Below are 18,310 nucleotides of genomic sequence, written 5' to 3'. Positions count from 1 at the left end.
AGAGAGAGGAGAGGGGTGGCTCTAAGTCACACAGCAGGAAAGACAAGCTAGGCATGGAACAAACTGTTTAAACCAAGTATTTTTAGCAGCCCAATTTACAACTGAGTACTGCTGCCACATTGTTGTTTCTGGTGGAGGTTTCTTTTTTCCATTCTATGGCAGATACATTGATTTTAGTGCAGCTGATCTGTCTTCACTATTTGCATCTCATTTATTGCTAGCTGAGATTTATACAACTGCCACATAGGTTGCATGGACTGGAAGGTTTTGAGTGAAGAATTAACCCTTGCCTGGTTCAGAGTGCCTGGGAGCAGAAGGTGGTAACACTCTACAAACTGAAATGAGGCTTCTCATAAAGGACCACCTAATCTAAATCTGTATCTACTAAAGGCAGAGCAAATATGTGATACATTCTGTTCAGAAGGCTTCATACCATGTTCAGGCAGTTTCTGCTCATAAAACCAAAGCTGTTTAATTGATAAATCATGTTTTGACACTTCGTAGAATCTTAGATTCAAAGTGTCAAAGTGCTATACGGTAAAGGTTGGAGGTTTTTACAAGGATGAGTATCCATTGCTTTGTTCACCTTAAGGCTGCAAACATCCAGCTCTGCTGGCTATTAAATACCTTAATACATTAATTTGTGAGAGGAAAATGTTTCGATTTACTAGTAAAAATCCTTGGTTAAAAAGCAAATACATTCTTCCCAGTTAAAGGCAGAGAAGACCACTGACTGACTGATAGCAATTACATACACAACCTGTAGCATATATGTGCAGTCAGCAAGGACTGCAACCAAAATCACAGATAGAGGACAATGCTGCAACTACTATGGCAGATAATTTGGGGGAGGGGGTTGCATGGAAATAGTTTATAAGACAAGCAAGGCAAAATGCTACCAACTAACCTGTGCCACTCATGACAGTCTCTATTTTAGTCCATGGTATTGACCCTGCTATTTCCACAAAAATGCTGATTTCTCCATAGCAGTTGTACAGAGTTGCTGATCCTAGTTCTGTGCTGTGGGTTGTGCAGTTCCCCATGCTGCCATGCTCCAAACAAGAGAGGGTGACATACATTATCATAAACATAAAATCTGCTTTAAAAAAAAAATTACAAGAGCATATTCAGCATACATGTCTAGAGATGACTGTTTCCTTGCTGATAGCTTTGGGTAGGTTAAACTTGCACATTTTCTGGTTTCCAACAACAGTGGTGATGTGTGTGCCTTGCAAAGCCTCAGTGCTAGCTGTCAGTTCGATGAGGATGCACAGATGTCCTGTTTGCAGAAGTCCAAGATGCCTACAAACCATTAAGATAGAATACACTTAAAGATACTATCAGCTTTAAAAGGGATAAATTCTTCAGATACTGTTCACTAAAACAGCAGAATAGATAAAAAAATCTCCTTTTGAATTTCAGTTCTTTGAAACTTAGACTCACAGAAATCTAAGGTCTTGTGTAATCTTTGTTTACAGCCATACAGATTTTCCAGTCTCCAGCCAGCCTGGCCCTGGCTCACAGACAGTGGCAGTTTTGCTGACAGCTAAATGCACAGTACATAGAGTTTGCAGTGGAAAATGATGCAAAAGCCACCTTAAGGGATAAATTTGTAAAGGTTTTGATGAGTTCTTTAATGTGTTCTTTTTATAAGGAAACTATTTAACTTATTTTGAGGTTAATTTAAGAATTCAATATAAAATTTCTTATGTCTTTCCCAAGTTTGGCATATACAAATGAACATTATATTCCTTTTTCCCAAAACTGATCTTTGGAATTGAAGGGGGGGGGGAAAATCAGAGTTGGAGTAAAACAGTCCTATTTCAATAATCTTGTATTTGCTCTAATATGTATTGGTTGTTCTGTTCTTCCAGAGCTCCACTTTCAGTGCTTAGGGAGTTATAAGAGGCTCTAAAGGAGCTCCAAACACAGGACTCCTTGGAAAGTTTTTACTAACAGGTTTATGCAGAACATACTTCTCCATTCAGCCTAAACAAAAGCTGTGCACAGAAGGCTAACCTGCTGCAATGTTCTCTAACTCAGAAGAACTTGACTTTACCTGCAGGTGTGCAATTAAACACTGATTCTGCCAGCTGAATGAAAGACCCTCCAAGGATTTCCTGATAGCTCAGGTGACTTGCATGAACAAGGTGCTGAGTAGTGTCTTTGAAAAGCAAGTCACTTTCACCATACTTCCAGGACTGAAAGAGTTGGAATTCAGAATCCAATTTGCTTCCCAGAGATTCCTAGAGAGAAAAGAAATAAGTTTCACAGCTTGGATCATAAATAGCCAGGTCAAGCTGGTGACCCTCAATTGTATAGAAAGATTTGGCAGAAAAAAGGTTCTACTTTTGCTTAGCTGTCCTTATTTGTACAAAAAGATGCAGTTTTGTAGTGCCTTATTTCTCAGCAAAACTGTGATCACTGGGGAATGAGAACTGGGGGCATTTGCCCCTTCAGAGAATCCAAATAATTATTTTTTTAATCACCTATGCACATTCTTAATTCTCTCAGATTAAACCTGAAGGTACTTTATGTATGTAGTGTATAAAGCTTTTAATCTTGAAATGGTTTTCAGCACTTGTACATAAGCAATGACATGCCAAGCTTTTCCCTGTTCCCTGTCTTACCTGGGATTTCGTTAGAAACTCAGAGATTTTCTTGACAGTGACTGGTCGAGTCATGACTGTGCTGGGGGGAACGGGGCCCAGGTTACAGCCTGCCCATTCTGTGACTGCAGCGCGTGTTCCGTCTGGGCACAGCAGTTCAAAGTCAAGAGGGGAATAACCTTTTGCCCAACCAGAGCTCTCCAGATCTGAAATGAAAGCAAATCCTTTTAAGAAATTAAAGCAGAAGACAGGATGAATCTCACACTCTCTCAGAAAAGTCTTTTCTGTTACTGAAATGGCCTAACCAGAATTTCAGTGTCCTTTAATGGGGTTCCCTTTCTCCTCAACTCTCTGAAAAGCATATTTTGTCTGTTAGAGCAGTAAGCATCATTTATTTAAGAGACTGAAGAGATTTAGTTACTGTAACCAAAGCCATTTTCATCAACAAAATCCAACTGCTAGACAGATCAGTACTTTCCAGAGGAAATTAAACATTTCACTGTGTAGAACAATGTCCTTTTAGAAGCTGTGAAAGGCAAAGTAATTTGCAGTGTTCTTATCTATTAAGCTATTTGGCCTGTTTATTCCATAAGTGCCTGAGAAAGAACATGAGGAAGTTGTCATGTCACTATGAAGCCACAGAACATCTCCCAGCACAGCCAGCTACAGCACTGCCCTTTCCTGCCATTTTCTTTCTTGAAACTCTGAGTAAAAAACAGGTACATACACTATAGCTGCCTATGGGAGTAGGGCTGGTTGGAAAATCCCTTGCTTTTCAAAGCTTTGAGCTTTCAAAAAATTAGTGCAGTCTCCAAGGATGATTATTCCCCAACACACACTGACCTTTGCACTGAGTGATTCTTCCTCTTTCCTCTCTAGCAGTATCTGAATGCTGAGCTTTACTAGAACATTTACATGCAGGAAGGTTCTTGGTACTCTCTAGTCACAAACACAACTTCATGGACCTAGATTAAACCTGTAAGGGCTGATTCTCATGAGTGATGGTCACTGTGTGGGAAGTAACTGATGCTAATGAACGTGCTCAAAGGAAAATAGAATATCTGCATCTCACTCTCTATGTTATGGAGCAGGTTAGAGTGTTCCAGGAAAGCTACATCTCCAAAGCTTCTTCCACTGGGATTGCCAACCAGGCACCTAGTGCAGGAAAAAAACAAGCAGTGATCAGAGACAGCCACTACATGATGACTGACATCTGGACAGTCACCTGAAGCTAAAACAGGAGTAGCTGAAAGAATGAATCCCTCTCATCTGTAATGACTTGGTTGTTACGTGGAACGAGTTAGCCATGTCAGCATAGACCTCAGTGGACTGTGTTCATGTTTGCTAAGGCAATCCCTTACATCCCTTTCATCCCTTAGAGCAGCTCCCAACTCACAGCTGTGGCACAATGTCTGTGCACATTCAGCTGTGCCTAGGCAGCACAGGGAATGTACTTCAGCTAAATCGATTTTATATATTTTATAAGAGTGCTTTCATGGTTAATATTCCTCTCTACTTCTGTCTTCAACTATTTTTTTCATATCTTAGTCTAATTACCTCCTGGATCTTGTACTGGTTTTACCACATCACATCTGCTCTCTGATCTTCTAACCGTCTTTCATCCCTTCTCTTTAATGAGTCAGTATCAATGCTCTCAGCCTTACATGTTTGGAAGCACTGTCTTGCTCTGGAAATGGTTTCATGACTCTATTAGATTACCAATCCCATAGCAACTGCAACCAAAACAAAATACACACTAGCAAGAGTTTATACAGCCTTCGCATAGTTGCTTAACAAAAAGGGGGGAAAAAAATCAGCAAAATAATAAGTCAATTCTGGGTATTGCTCTGCATTTGTGACTCTGACAAACAGCTCACCTGAGTGCTCCCATATTGCCATAGTAACGTTCATTGTGGCTTGCAGCACATCTGCTGGACACTCGAGCCCCTTCCACCTCGCCATCTCCAATGCACACCTTGCACAGGTTTCCTTCTGCTCCTGGCATGCAGCCCTTCCAGAAGTAATTCTGATAAGCTGAGGACAGAAAACTGAGGTGAGATTAAGGCAGCACATTCCAAAACCACTCCACAAATGGGAAAAGACAGAAATGGACTTGCATCCTATTAGCCAGCAAGAAGAGGTCTAAATAGTGTGAAGAATCTCACACAGTCTAATATGAGGAAAAGCTGCTTCAACACCCTCTGAGATTGTAATCATCACTTGCTGATGGCCCCATCTGCATTCAACTCCCAAATTTATGGCTTCAGATTTTCATGGTCTAGGCAACAGATAGTGCAGCGCAGTCCTTACCAGAGCTAATGTCACAGTTCTGGGTATCATTCTCCTGAGCTCCTACTGTGTGTCTGGACAGAAGTAACCATCCTCCAGGACTGTACAGGTGACTGTGGCAGGATCGCCTTCCCTTAAGGTTATGGATGTTAATCTGTTTGGAGCTTTTCTTAGCGAGGGCAACAGCATAAACAGGTGGCAGTGCTGTAAAACAGTGACAACAATCAGTTATACCAAGGCAATTAATTATTCCATACAGGTACAGCCCCCTCTTCCCCCCCTCATCCTGTCATAATATCCTCACTTGCAGTACAGGGCCTACATTCTTTGCACAGTCACAAAGCTCTTGTCCTAGCACAGAAAATTCTTTTCCAAACCAACATGCAAATACATTTCTACCTAAACCCTAGAGCAATCTTAGGAAAAGCTAAACTTTGCCCTCTCAAAATTTCTGTTACCTTTGTGCTTAAGATGAACTGGTTTCCCTGTTTTTTCCATGCTCTCAGCAGCTGGGGCACAATCTCTCCCTGGAGAGAAGAGATAGTTGTTAAGGACCTTGCCACTGCTGTCATTTCTTTTACATGGCAGCACACCATCAAAACCCCTGTGATCCTCTTCAGCCATGTCAGTATCTCTGTCCCTTTTGCAGAAGGACACAATGAACGGAACAAATGCCAGAGTCAGTTAGTGGAAGAGCTGGAAAGAGTATTATCCATATATATATTGATTCCTGCTTCCATCACAAAACATCACAAACTGTGGACATTTAACTATATTTGTAATGTACATTTTTGATTCCCTCTCTCCTTGATAAGGTCACATGAGAACTTACCATAACATTCTGCAGCTACAGGCACCAGTCCACACCTCCCTGCAATGTAGACATGTGTTGCATCCAGGGTGACTGCATCAGCCTCACTGCTCTGCCAGCAGCAGCAACGCAGAAAATAACAAACACAGGTTTTGCATGAATTGTGTATCCAAGCAGCTGTACTTCTCCACTGGTTGGAAATTCCCCTCCATAAATTCCCTCTCATTCCCACAAGGACACCCTGTGCAGTCTTATCACATACTCTGACCAGAGGGATTCTCCTACCTTGATCATTTCAATGCATTTGGTCATGGAAGTTGCTTGGACACAGACTAATGGGTCAGATTTGATGCTCAGTGCCCACTCCTCACATTTGTGGAGCTCAGCATCACTGATGCAGCACCAGCGCACAACACTGTTGTCCAAAGAGCTCCCTGAAATGGAAGGAAGGAGCACAGTGAGATCATGTTACCTATGTCCTTTCTTAAGAGGATGTTTAGGTTTATGCACTTGTGCCTGGCAGGGAGGAATAACATGGAAAGAGAAATTTTCCTTCCTTTTTTTTAGCTGCATTCCTCTGGAAAGCTTCTCACCTTCATGGCCTAGTGCCTTAAGGAGAGCTACATAATCCAGACCAAGTACATAGGCAATCTCCAGCTGCTCCTCCAGAAGCTGCAGGTGCTGAGTGGCATCGTGGAACAGCAGGTTCTTTCCCCCGAAGGGTGCTGAAGTGAAAAGTTCAAATCTGGCTCTTTCCTTCCCTTTTCTCCCGAAGAGGCGCTAGGACAAGAACAACACTTTGAATTGCTACAAAACTGCTCATCCTTGCAGTGACAGACAGTCCCACCCTGCCCTCCCTTCATAGATGTGGTTTTTAACATAGCACTCAGGTTCTGTCACACAGAACAAAGCCCACAGGTGCTGCAATGAGTGAATGGTTCCAGTCCTGAAAGCATTACATGGTTTACTTTCTTGAAGATTTTTTTCCCCCATCTTAGTTATTCCAATTTATAGGGCTGTGCTCAGAGTCTACTAAGCTGGAAAGGCAATCAAGGAGGTACAACTGAGTGAGAAACACTTGTGAAGTAAAGGGGTGCAAGATATCTTGTACTTTATGATGGGGAAGTACAATGTGCAAAGCAGTTCTGTTCAGTCTGATGGTACTGGAAGAGAAGAAAGCACTGAGAAGTGGGAACACTGCTGCATAGCCTTGATGTGCTGGAGGAACACAGCTAAGATGTGTTAATAAGTGCACTAACAAAGGCATATGAAGATTTCTCAATAAAGGAAAATTATCTACCAGAGTCTGCATGACAGCACAGCACAGCCCACCAGGTTGAATTATTCACTGTCTACTGAGCTATTTTAAGGGCTGAGTGGCTTCATAAATTCTTTATATTTTCATTTAAATATGCATTTCAGGTTCATCTTCAAATAGATTCCAGGATGTCAAGGTACCAGACACTATTTATAGATGAGAAAAAGAGAGAAAGTAAGCCCTGTCTGAACCTATTGCATCTCCCTCAGCTACATAAAAATGCACTTAAGGTCCAGGGCAGGATGAACATCTTTAGCCATTTTACAGTTTGGGTGTTATGGCATCTTCCCTTTCTTTACTTATTTATTCCCAGCCTCCTACAAATGAACACTTTAGAGAAAGGTAAAACCTTGCAGAAGCCAATGCAGAATCCTTCCCTGGAATAAACAACTTTTTGCGCTTTATTCACACTAACTATAAATTTCTCAAGTAAAAAGGTGAACTGGGTGATAATCACCACACAGAGATGGAATAAAAACCTGTGTCTGGAGATAAACAGCTTATAATATCTACTCACTTGGATCATGCTAAGAAATTTGTTGGTGATCTTCTGGAAGTTGTTGCGGGTGACAACGGCACGGCCAGGCCCCTTGCCCAGGTTACAGGTGCTGTACTCAGTCAGCTCAGCTGAGCTCCCATCAGGGCACAGGAGTTCATATTCCTCTTGTTCTGACTCTGAAACAAGAAGACACTCATGAATCTGTGAAGTGAGCCAGGACTTGGCAGCAGGCACAGAGATGGAATGTAAATGTTCCTCAGGGGAGCTTGCTCAAGGGTTATGCAGGCAGCACAGCGTACCAAGCACACTTGGGAGAGTTGTAGTTGGTTTGTTTTTCTCTTAACAAAGAGCAGCCAGAGGTGCTCCAAAATACCCTGTAAGATGTATCCCTGTAGCTATGTTTATTTTACAATACTTAGTTGCAAATACTACTGCTAAACACCTTTGGTACAAAGCTCGACTGAGTTTAAAAATACAAAGCAGGTCTACAGGAACTTGGCTTTCCAGCAGCTCAATACACTGAATTTTAGAAGGAATCTTATAGCTCAGGCAAAGCAAATCCCAACAGCTGTGCCAGAGACTTTAGTCTAAAGAAATCACCTGTATAAAACCATCTGTCTGCTCCCATTCTAACAATCTCCTGTGAGCAATCATTGCTCACTTACCCTTTCCTCTTCTCATTCCTTCTGACTTGTGTCGAGAGCTGAGAAATACTACTGAATTGCTTGCAGGGATAGGATTTTCCCTGAAAACATCAGAAATATAGGCATATCCCCAAAACTCCTATGTAGGAAAGAGCACAGCCAGGGATTGAATGAAATCTGAGTTTTTAGGATTACCTGTGGCACTCATAATTCTTAGATGATCTAAAAAAGCAACATCTGCCACTCCATCCTTCAAGCACCTGCAGGAAGCAAAATGGCATCCTATGAGCACGTCACCTGGCTTTCCTCCCTTACAAGTTCTTTTTCTCCCGAAGGTGAATTCAGTCCCAGTGTGCCAGAGCTCACCTGAAGGCTCCCTCAGAGTCATAGAAGGGTTCATTACTGCTTGTTTCACAGAAGTGGTTCTTGTCTCTGACATAGGATTTTTGTCCTTGGCAGAGAGCACACAAACGAGGAGCAGCAACACCAACCCCAGGGATGCAGCTTGCATTGAAATACTCACTGATTGCTGCAGGGGGTAAAACAAAACACAAAAGAAAGAAAAAAAAGTCAAATGGGAAAAATGAAAGATGGGAAAAGGGACCAAACACATCATGGACATAACTAGGACTATGGTAGTTTAATGAATAAATAAATCAGCAAATGCAGCTTCATTGCCTAAACTTCAAATTTGAAACATGTGCTGGAAGCAGAGTGATCAAATTCTGCTTGTTTAAAACCATATTTGTGCAAAGATTTGTTCCCTGTTGCATACGGAACACACAGATTTCCTGTTTTGGTAACAACTCTACTACTTTGAGAGCACTCTTCACTAGAAGAGAGCTAAAAGCCATTATCAAAAACACTCCAAAAGGATCTGTTATCCACAAAGCCCTTCGATTTCCACATGGCTCAGTTCATCCTACATCTGCTGGCACTGCACTCACTTTTGCTGAGGACAGAGATGTAGCCCTATGGCTCCTACCACCCACCTTGGCTCAGAGGTTGTGTCTCATCCCAGGGAAGATCATTTCTTGCAAGGAGAAAGCCAAGTGGAATATTCCAGCCTGATGTCCACCTGGCTCCGTTGTGGCAGCTGCGCACACCTCGTAGACTGTGGATATCCAGAGTTCCTCGTTTGGCAATAGCCACAGCAAATACACAGTTTCCTGCAACAGGACATACCTTGCAGCTTCCATCTGTGTACAGGAGTTCAATTACTTCTGTGAACATGGCTAAGAGAAAACTGTCTTAGGCATATGAGACACAGGTGCTCATGCCAGGAACTTTACAATATACTGGCTGCATGGCACCTTGTCAGACTGAGAGATGCAAGTGATGTACAAGCCAAGAACATAAAAATCTGGTGGAAAAAGCTTACAAGACTATCCAGCTCCATCATCCAATCCAATTGCTTCTCAAGAACTTTGAACATTTTTATCACACTCTTTAGGTATTGTAATGGAAAGAACTCCTATGTCTTATCCTCAGAACATATTCACTGCCTGAAACATATCCATTCTACTATGATTTCATGATTCTTCAGCCAAATCAAAGTTCATTTCTGTTCTCATACCTTCCCCCTATTAGTCTCTTCCTGCAACCATCTGCTAGTTTGTCTTCCTTCTCAGATTCATGTCCCATAAATACTTTCTACTATATGCTTGATTTTGGCTCAGACTTACTTATTCTTGCCTTATAAATCATTCATTGCACAGACTGTTCTGAGAGGAATGAAGAGGAATCTTACCATAAGATTCTCCACCTTATATTCTTGTCTTTTTACGGTGAGGAGAAAATTAATTAATGAGACAAGCTAATCTCTTAAAAAAGTGATAATAAATGTTCAATTATGCTAGCGAAGAGCACGGTGTAAGAACTGACACAGATGGAATAAACCCCTGCTTACTCCCTGCAGGATACAGGGCCCCAGTACAGCAGTGCTGCAGGCAGGGGTAGGTACAGTTGGTCAGTGTCAGTACCACAGGCAGAAAGGCTCTGAGGTACAAAGCACCACGGGCATTTTATTTGTCATTACTAAGTATTTTAGAAACAGCTGTTTGCCACCTCCATACTCCTATACCATTAAGAAAAGCATATAGACCTTCTTTTTTCTTCAAGAATTCAACAGTAATCTCTTAGCCAAATGAAAAGTACAGCTTATTCTCTTGCTTTACCAGCCTACCTTGATCATAGATCTCCTTTGCCACCACTGCCAAACCATAGAGCTTTACAGCAGAATAAACATCTCCAGCATCCAAGGAAGCAGCATCGGCTTTATTCGCCTAAAACACAACAGCAAAACTCTCCAACAAGTGTGTTTACAAGGAAACAAACAGAAGCTTCAAGACCACAGTTTCTGACTGAGAAGCAGCAATCAGTGATTTTTACAAGCATTTGCTTTGTTTTCAATTGAACCCCTGCTACTAAGCACAGTGAAATTTTAGCAGAGAGGGCTGAGTGACCTTCAGAAAAATACCAGTTCCTTTCCACTAACATCCTGTGCCATCTGAAGAAAAAGGCAACCCCTATCTCCTCATACCGCTCCCCAAGGTCCCAAATGCTTCACAGACTTCTCCTGGTATAAGCTTTCCATAACTCAGAAAGTTGAATGGAATTCTGTTAAAAAAGGTTGCAGGACTGAATGAAAACATGAAACAAGTTATTCCCTGAATCAACAAGAAAGGTTTTCTTTTTTTTGTTTTCCAGGTCAGCTTTAGACTCCATTTTTTGGATTGAATGGAAATGGAAACTGAAATTCTGAATCCCAATCAAGCTTTATGCATGTTAATGAAATTATCCTACAGCTTATCTTCCTTTTTCACTAATGATTTTTGTCAAAGCATTTATCATTATGAAAATTCCACTTCAGAACTGCTCAATTACAAGAGGTAACTGACTCACAAAAGGTCTGATAGCTAATTTTATTCAAAAGGAAGATTTTTCTATGAAGAAAAGACTTTGCTCTTTAGTTCAGAAAAGACTGACTAGGGGCTAAAAGTAGCAGGAGAGAAAGGGAAGAGAAAATATTCATTACAGTCAGAGTAGGACAAAAACACACAAACAAGGGAAATGCTCTGAGCAAGTTTGAATTGAATAGTTTGGTTTTGTCCTTTTATTTCCAAGCAGCTTTTTGTATCTCTTGGAGGTTGCAAAGACATTGGTTGGGGAAAAATAATCCATGTAGTAGAATGCTCATGGGTTTTCATTCTTGCCTCTCAAGCCACCATGTATTTTGTCATACATGCAGTACCATCATTTCGGCACCATTTTATTCTCCTGTGGATTCTGTTTACCAGTTACTTCTTCAAAAGAGGATTTGGACTCAAAATGAGTTTTGAAAACCTCTGTGAACTCACCCTGATTTTATCAATGCAGTCATACGTGTTGTGGGCTCTGATGCAAGATATCCTGGCAAAGGAACTGGCAGTAGTGGGGGGCAGCACAGCTGTCAGTGCTTTGGACAGCTCAGCACACTTCCTCTGCTCCAGGTCAGACAGGGTGCACCATCGGAATTTCTTCCCTGGAGGATCAAAAAAAAAGTCAAGATCTGTAGGATTTTGTGAGAAAACCCTCCCTCAGTTTAAGACCTTACAGAAGAGTGAGGTTATTTTTTTTAACTTCACAAGAAGTTGACTCTGCTCACTCTCACCCACATACCCTCACTCTTACAGCACCCAAATCTGTGCCCAAGCAGTGTGATCACCATCACTTACTATATCTCTTTGCCTCCTCTGGACAGGAAGCAACACACTAGTTTATAGGTAGTTTTTTCAGGCATCAACAATTATTATGACAAGATCTTTTGCATCAGAATCTTCCTTACCTTAGTGAATTTCAGGCAAGGTTGCCATCCAAAATGAGAAAGAAAGAAACTCAAAGATGTGTTTATGGCTATGGTCTGTTTTCTTGATGGCATGGCAAGAGGAGGAATGGCACTTACAATGTGGGGTGACCTTGTTACCATCTTTCTGTTATCAGACTGCACTTTTTCTCCTAACAAGTCAACTGTGATGAGACCTTAGCAGAGCACAGACCTTCTAATCTCAATGTAAACACGCATTCCCCAATGTTTATCAGTTTTACTGCTGTCAGTTGTGTCCTTGTGGTTATCAATACCAGCCATTCTTTTAACCTTTGCTCTGCTGTTTGCTCTGGTTCTTCCACACACACACATATTCCCATGCATAATTTATCCATACCAAGCTTCTAGACATTCAGAATTAGGCCTGCAAAGGAACAAGAAATGTGGAGGGAGACTGTAGAGAGGGGAGCAAGTTCCTTTATCTTTGTTGAACTTAGCCTTTAGAGAGGGGATTGCTATTTTGCTAACAGCCAATTACTGTTCCAAGGTGTCTCATAGCAGTCACCTAAAAGCTTTGTTAGAACAGCATTTCCCACTCAGTGCCATGCTTTGTGAGCATAGTATTTCCTTCCCAATTTTTTTCCAGGCAAAGACTACCTGATTGTTAATTCTAAGACCTATGTGAAGACTCACATCAGAGTTCCAGGGTCAGAAAATAATAGGTCAGAGGAGTATGGAAATTTTAAGCTGGAAGAAATACACAGTTAAATGCTGCCTTATAACAGAGTGAACAAAACCCCTCAGTCCAGGAGGTGTTACTACATTGAACAGAGCATTGAATAAACATTATCAAATGTTCAAATCATACCTCTTCCATGCAGGAGGTTACTAAGAATTTTCTGCATTTCTGGATGCCAAACGAAGAGATTAAATAACCTGCCCAGGATCACTGTGCAGAACTGAACTATTCAGTTGTTACATTTTTTTTCCAACTTAAACCCAAGTAACCACTTAGAAAACCCAAAACAAACCAGTGCCAGCAGAAAGAAGGGGTTAGGAACGTGCAGTTAAGAGTGGAAGTGAAGGTGAAACCTCCCTTTCCATGGGCAGTTGGAGGTTTGGTTTGTTTAAACTGTCTACAAAGCTACATCTTAAGGGAGTCCAGACATGTCAAAATTTCCTCTTTTGCTCTAGGCTTTATTTTATCTTGTATTCTTCCCATTACATGCCTTCTACTCTGAAATATATCATCAAATGGATCTCAAGAAAATACTAGACATTTAAAGAGAAAAAAACGTGACTATTATATACAAAAGTAGCATGCAGTTATGTAACCAGAGAGACTATGAAGCCATGTAATGCAAACCAGGGATGAATGCACAGAAAACACTACAATATCTCTAACATTGTCATTTCCAGATGTTTGAGCATTTGTCTCTCTGGCAGTCTATTAATATTAAACAAAGATTTTGACTGGAATAAGTAGTGTTCGCCAGTAAAATACTGAAGGTTTTGTTCCTTTACGCATAGCATCAGACATTAGTACTCCACTTGTTTTGATGTTAGCTCAGCACAATTCCAAGAAGAACCCCTTGTGGTTTTAGAGGGAAGTAGCTTGAAGTCCCCTGATTCATTGTGACAGCGTTAATGAGGGCACAGATCTCAGCTATTCAAAGGAAACAAACCTTCACTGAATTACTAAGGGTGTAGAGCTGCTCCAAAACTAACAGGGTCACCATCTGCCAATGATCAAACAGGAAAAATACAGGCAAGTGGAAATCACAGGCACAGCTGTAGCTGCAACTTCTTTGCACAGAAGGAAACAAAGCCAAAGCATGTACTAGTTTGAAGGTCACCCACCCAGATCACCTTTCTCTCTCCCTCTCTGCATCAGCCTTACCTGAAGACAGCAAAGTGAAGATGATTAGGACAATTAAAATCACTGTCTTCATGATTACAGCAGTCCAGCAAGGATCTTCTCTCTACCCTGACGCTCTGCCTTCTCATACCAGGAATTCCACAGCGGTGACCAAAGCTTCTGGAAGATAACAAAGGGGTTTTAGGCATCAACAAGGATAAACCAAGATATAAGAAAATAAACAAACTGTTAAAGGATAGTATATCCTTGTATGCAGAGGAGAAAGGGACTGTGTCCTATTCCTATCCACAGATGGAATATATCAGTGCATTTTCTGCTTTGTTTTAATCAGGTATAGGAAGAAATGTAAGTCTCTGCTTTAGAAATAAACTGTGCTTCTCCTGTTTTAAAAGGCAACAAAATGGCTTTGGGAGATGGGTAAGGCTTACATCTCTCTTACAAAATGAGGACCTAAAGCTAAGTGAATTGTCCAAACTCCTGACCCTACAGAGTACTGAAGGGTCCTTCTTACCTTACTGTTTTTCACCTGATAATGGTTTATCTACCAAGTAATTTTTAACAAAAAGTAATCCTATGCCTCCCCAAGAATTCAGAGCAGACCTGAGACACTGTTGGCTGTCTTGATTCTCTTCATTCCATTCCAGCACAGCAGTCTCATCCGAACTGCCTTATTTCCCTGTTTTCTAACACTTAGCCTGGAGTATTATTATCTCCTAATTACTCTACAGGAGCCATTAACATCATTAATTCTATGGCAGGGAAAAAATGCATATATATATATGTGTATACATAGAAGCAGAAGTGCACTGAAGCATATATGAGCATACATAAGCTTACTGAACTGGACTGATGATGTACTGCTAATATGGTTTATTTTTTTCTGAACAGGAAAGAATTAACTATTCCAAGAGTCCTAGATAGGAAGAAAGACTTCCTAATTTAGTTTTCCCTCTTCATCTCACAGGTTTCCTTAGTACTTTATCTGCTTCATGTATTTTTGCTGATACTTTTCCCAGATGTCTTTTGTTACCTTATGTGCCCTTCCCTAGTGATTCACAGTCCTCCCTTGCTTCTTCCACATTCAGGTATCGCTTCTCTCCTGTTTCACAAGTTCCCTCTCTAGATTTGCAACATTCGTTGAGGTGTTAAATTTCCCACTGATCTGATAACAGAAGGAGTTACACAGAATAGGGGGATGGTTTGGGCGGGAAGGGAACTTGAAGCTCATCTTGTTCCACTGCACTGTGATGGGGAGGGACACCTTCCATTAGATGAGTTTGCTCCAAGTCCCATCCAGCCTCGTGCATTTCTCATTCCTTCCTGCACTCTCTGAACAAATGTTGTCAAGCCCCAAGATCTCCATTGTTTGCTAAGAGAACAGCTGTGGTGTTAATCCACTCAGACTCACCTGCACAGGTCTAGGACAGCTCAGTACCCCTAGGGAAGCATAGGTTATCCCTCAGGGAGTGCAGGCTCTATACCTTTACTGGATGTTTAAAAATCCCACAAATGTAAGAACAAAACACATGACAAAAGTGGTTAGAAAATAGTTGAATGTCCACATATTTACTTTTAATTCCAAGGAGAAAGATTAGATCAGGACAGATCATTAATCAGAGCAGTCCACTTCAATTATTATACACTATAAACAATTGTGTTAGATTTAAATACACCTAAACTTCTGAATCACTCCTGAGTCAATTCTGGGGAAACTTGTCTGTCAGGCCCACCAGTGGGTGCAGTTGCACATCAAAGCTAATGGCTCTTGCAAGGCTTGTCCCAAAGCATCTAACCCTATCAAATCCCTCTTTGAGGTTTTACTTCCTGCCAGTCCTACCATTATGTACAGGATATGTACACCCCAACATTTCAGTCAGCTAACAACATGACTGTTACATGAGGGCTGCATCTGGATTTCTGCTCAAATTGTATGTATTTAGCAACAAAAGGCTTTTGTCTACATGGCTGAGATACTTACAGAGACACTGCTGCTGCCTGTGGCGATGTGAAAAAAGCAGAATGGCATGAAGGTGTTGTAGGCTTCATTCAGGCTTGGTCAGGAAAACAAACAAACATTAATTACAAAAGTAAATTAATCAGCTCTGCCTGAGGACCATGTCCTAAAGCACCGAGGATGCGGAAACACGGTGGCAGGACTCTGGAATTCTTTTCCAACTGATTCACCCTGTGAAATTACTCCTCTGCCACCCTCAGAGAAAGACAAATAGCTACTTCTGAGTAATGTAGCATCTTTGCTTCTATCTAGGGATGCATCTAAGAGGGTGGGAAACCAAGTAATCTCAATAAAATTCACTCTGTGCTGCTCAGATCCAGGCAAGGGATGACAGAGTAGGCACAGATGTTAATGCACTGCCCTGCCAGACCTCTCACTTGCAGGAACAGCATTGTGTCTGTCCCATGTTTCATCTGTCCCTTCTCAGTAAAGTCCTTGCCCCAACAGCCCTAGTGCTCCCATACCTGTGGCAAAGAACTTACCTGCCCTCAGCAGCCCTGCTGAGACACAGCTGAACCCCAGCTGCCTCACACCCCATTCCCCAGACACAGCCCCCTCCTCAAACCACACCTCCCTTTAGGTACAGCCCATACCCCATGTGTGGAGCAGCTTTATCCCCTTCCACAAACTCCCAGGGACCACCACCTTGTCATAGAATCATAGAATTTCAGGGGTTGGAATGGACATTACAGACCATCTAGTCCCATCCCCCTGCCCTGGGCAGGGACACCTCCCACCAGAGCAGGTTGCTCAAGGCTTCGTCCAGCCTGGCTTTGAACACTGCCAGGGTTGGGGCAGCCACAGCCTCCCTGGGCAAGCTGTGCCAGTGTCTCACCACCCTCACAGGAAAAACCTTGTTCCTAAATTTCTCCTCTTTCAATCTGAATCCATTACCCCTTGTCCTGTCACTGCAGCTCCTAACCAACAGTCCCTCTCTGGCTCCTTGTAGCCCCTTCAGATACAGAAAGGCTGCTCTGAGGTCTCCACACAACCTTCACTTCTCCAGGCTGAACAGCCCCAACCTCCTCTGCCTCTCCTAACAGAGGAGATGCCCCAGTCCTATTATCAACCTCATGGCCTCCTCTGACTCTGCAGTGTCCCCACACTACATCCCCCAGGAGACAGCTCTGTCCAGACATCACATCCCTCAGGGCTGGCCCTGTCCGCTCACCTCAGGAACAGTTCCTTCCCCACACCACCTCCCCAGAGAACAGCCCTCACCACGGATCAAATCCCCTGGGAGGAACAGCCTCACACCCATGTCCCCATCCCATGGTGTCCCCCCATTCCCATACCCCATATTCCCTCAGGTAACAGCCTCAGTCTCACACCTGTGTCTGTATCTCACCTGTGTCTGTGTCTCCCCTGTGTCCCAGGGAGCACCTTATAGTCACAAACCTCTGCTGACTCGATTTGGCAGATGGACTTAGTGTGTCCCTACCCATGAATTCTGTTTCCAGGGATAAAACACACTAGGAAAAGGTTTTCCAGTGTATAGCTCCCATAAAAACATTTCCACAAGCACCTTGCATCTTCATTTTTCACAGATAAAGCAGCACTTGAGTTGTGCATGGACACTTGGAAGTAAATCCATATTAAAAACTCCCAGCCCAGAGACAGAGATGTCTAACACCTGAATACCCTGCACCTGTGCCCCCAGCCTGTGTTGCCCCCGTGCCCACACCCCATATTCCTTTGGGTAATGACCCTCACTCGGTGCAACAGCCTCACACCTGAGTCCCTGTTCCATCTCCCTCCTGTGCCCCTCAGGTGAAGCCCCTCACTCTGTCCCCTCACCTGTGTCCCCAGTCTGTGTTGCCCCTGTGCCCACAACCCATGTTCCCTCAGGTAACGCCCCTCACTCTATAGAACAGCCTCACACCTGAGTCCCTGTTCCATCTCCCTCCTGTGCCCCTCAGGTGAAGCCCCTCACTCTGTCCCCTCACCTGTGTCCCCAGTCTGTGTTGCCCCTGTGCCCACACCCCATGTTCCCTCAGGTAATGGCCCTCACTCTGTGGAACAGCCTCACACCTGTGTCCCCATTCCATCTCCCTCCTGGGCCCCTCAGGTGAAGCCCCTCACTCTGTTCCCTCACCTGTGTCCCCAGTCTGTGTTGCCCCTGTGCCCACTCCCCATGTTCCCTCAGGTAATGGCCCTCACTCTGTGGAACAGCCTCACACCCGTGTCCCCATTCCACGTCCCTCTCTGCCGTTCAGGTAACGACCCAGTCTGTGTTGCCCCTGTGCCCACACCCCATGTTCCCTCAGGTAACGACCCTCACTCTATAGAACAGCCTCACACCTGTGTCCCCATTCCACGTCCCTCTCTACCCCTCAGGTAAGGACCCTCACAGCTCTCACTCCGCCCCGCCCCGGTCCCACCTCCCGCACTGTCGGTCCCTCCCCCTCACTCTCCGGTCCCTCCCCTCACTGTTGGTCCCTC

The 18,310-nt window shown here is 43.0% G+C and overlaps 1 protein-coding gene across 1 annotated transcript; it reads right to left on the bottom strand.

The window, feature by feature from the left end:
• Nucleotides 1–1,252: 1,252 nt before the first annotated feature.
• Nucleotides 1,253–13,950, bottom strand: LOC103802656 (melanotransferrin-like). The gene is made up of 17 exons (XM_009075157.1): nt 13,876–13,950; nt 11,530–11,693; nt 10,356–10,455; nt 9,163–9,339; nt 8,537–8,699; nt 8,366–8,430; nt 7,545–7,702; nt 6,303–6,489; nt 5,995–6,143; nt 5,731–5,821; nt 5,357–5,425; nt 4,920–5,102; nt 4,487–4,643; nt 3,682–3,764; nt 2,631–2,815; nt 2,060–2,246; nt 1,253–1,302 (listed from the first exon to the last, which is right to left on the bottom strand). The coding sequence occupies exons 1-17, from the start codon at nt 13,925–13,927 to the stop codon at nt 1,253–1,255; spliced, it is 2,220 nt and encodes a 739-aa protein (XP_009073405.1). The 5' UTR covers nt 13,928–13,950.
• Nucleotides 13,951–18,310: the final 4,360 nt, after the last annotated feature.

Source organism: Acanthisitta chloris, unplaced genomic scaffold (genome assembly GCF_000695815.1).
Source record: "Acanthisitta chloris isolate BGI_N310 unplaced genomic scaffold, ASM69581v1 scaffold1065, whole genome shotgun sequence".
Lineage (NCBI taxonomy): Eukaryota > Metazoa > Chordata > Aves > Passeriformes > Acanthisittidae > Acanthisitta > Acanthisitta chloris.
The sequence above is the reverse complement of the archived record's forward strand: the minus strand, read 5'-3'. Positions and strand labels throughout refer to the sequence as shown.

What these genes read in the sequence shown, in the direction of transcription:
- LOC103802656 (XM_009075157.1), bottom strand. Translation starts at nt 13,927, where the DNA reads ATGAAGACAGTGATTTTAATTGTCCTAATCATCTTCACTTTGCTGTCT. An exon ending in ACTGCATTGATAAAATCAGG is followed by an intron (nt 10,456 to 11,529) that starts GTGAGTTCACAG and finishes GTTGTGTTTTAG; the next exon opens with GCGAATAAAGCCGATGCTGC. An exon ending in GACTCTGAGGGAGCCTTCAG is followed by an intron (nt 8,431 to 8,536) that starts GTGAGCTCTGGC and finishes TGCTTCCTGCAG; the next exon opens with GTGCTTGAAGGATGGAGTGG.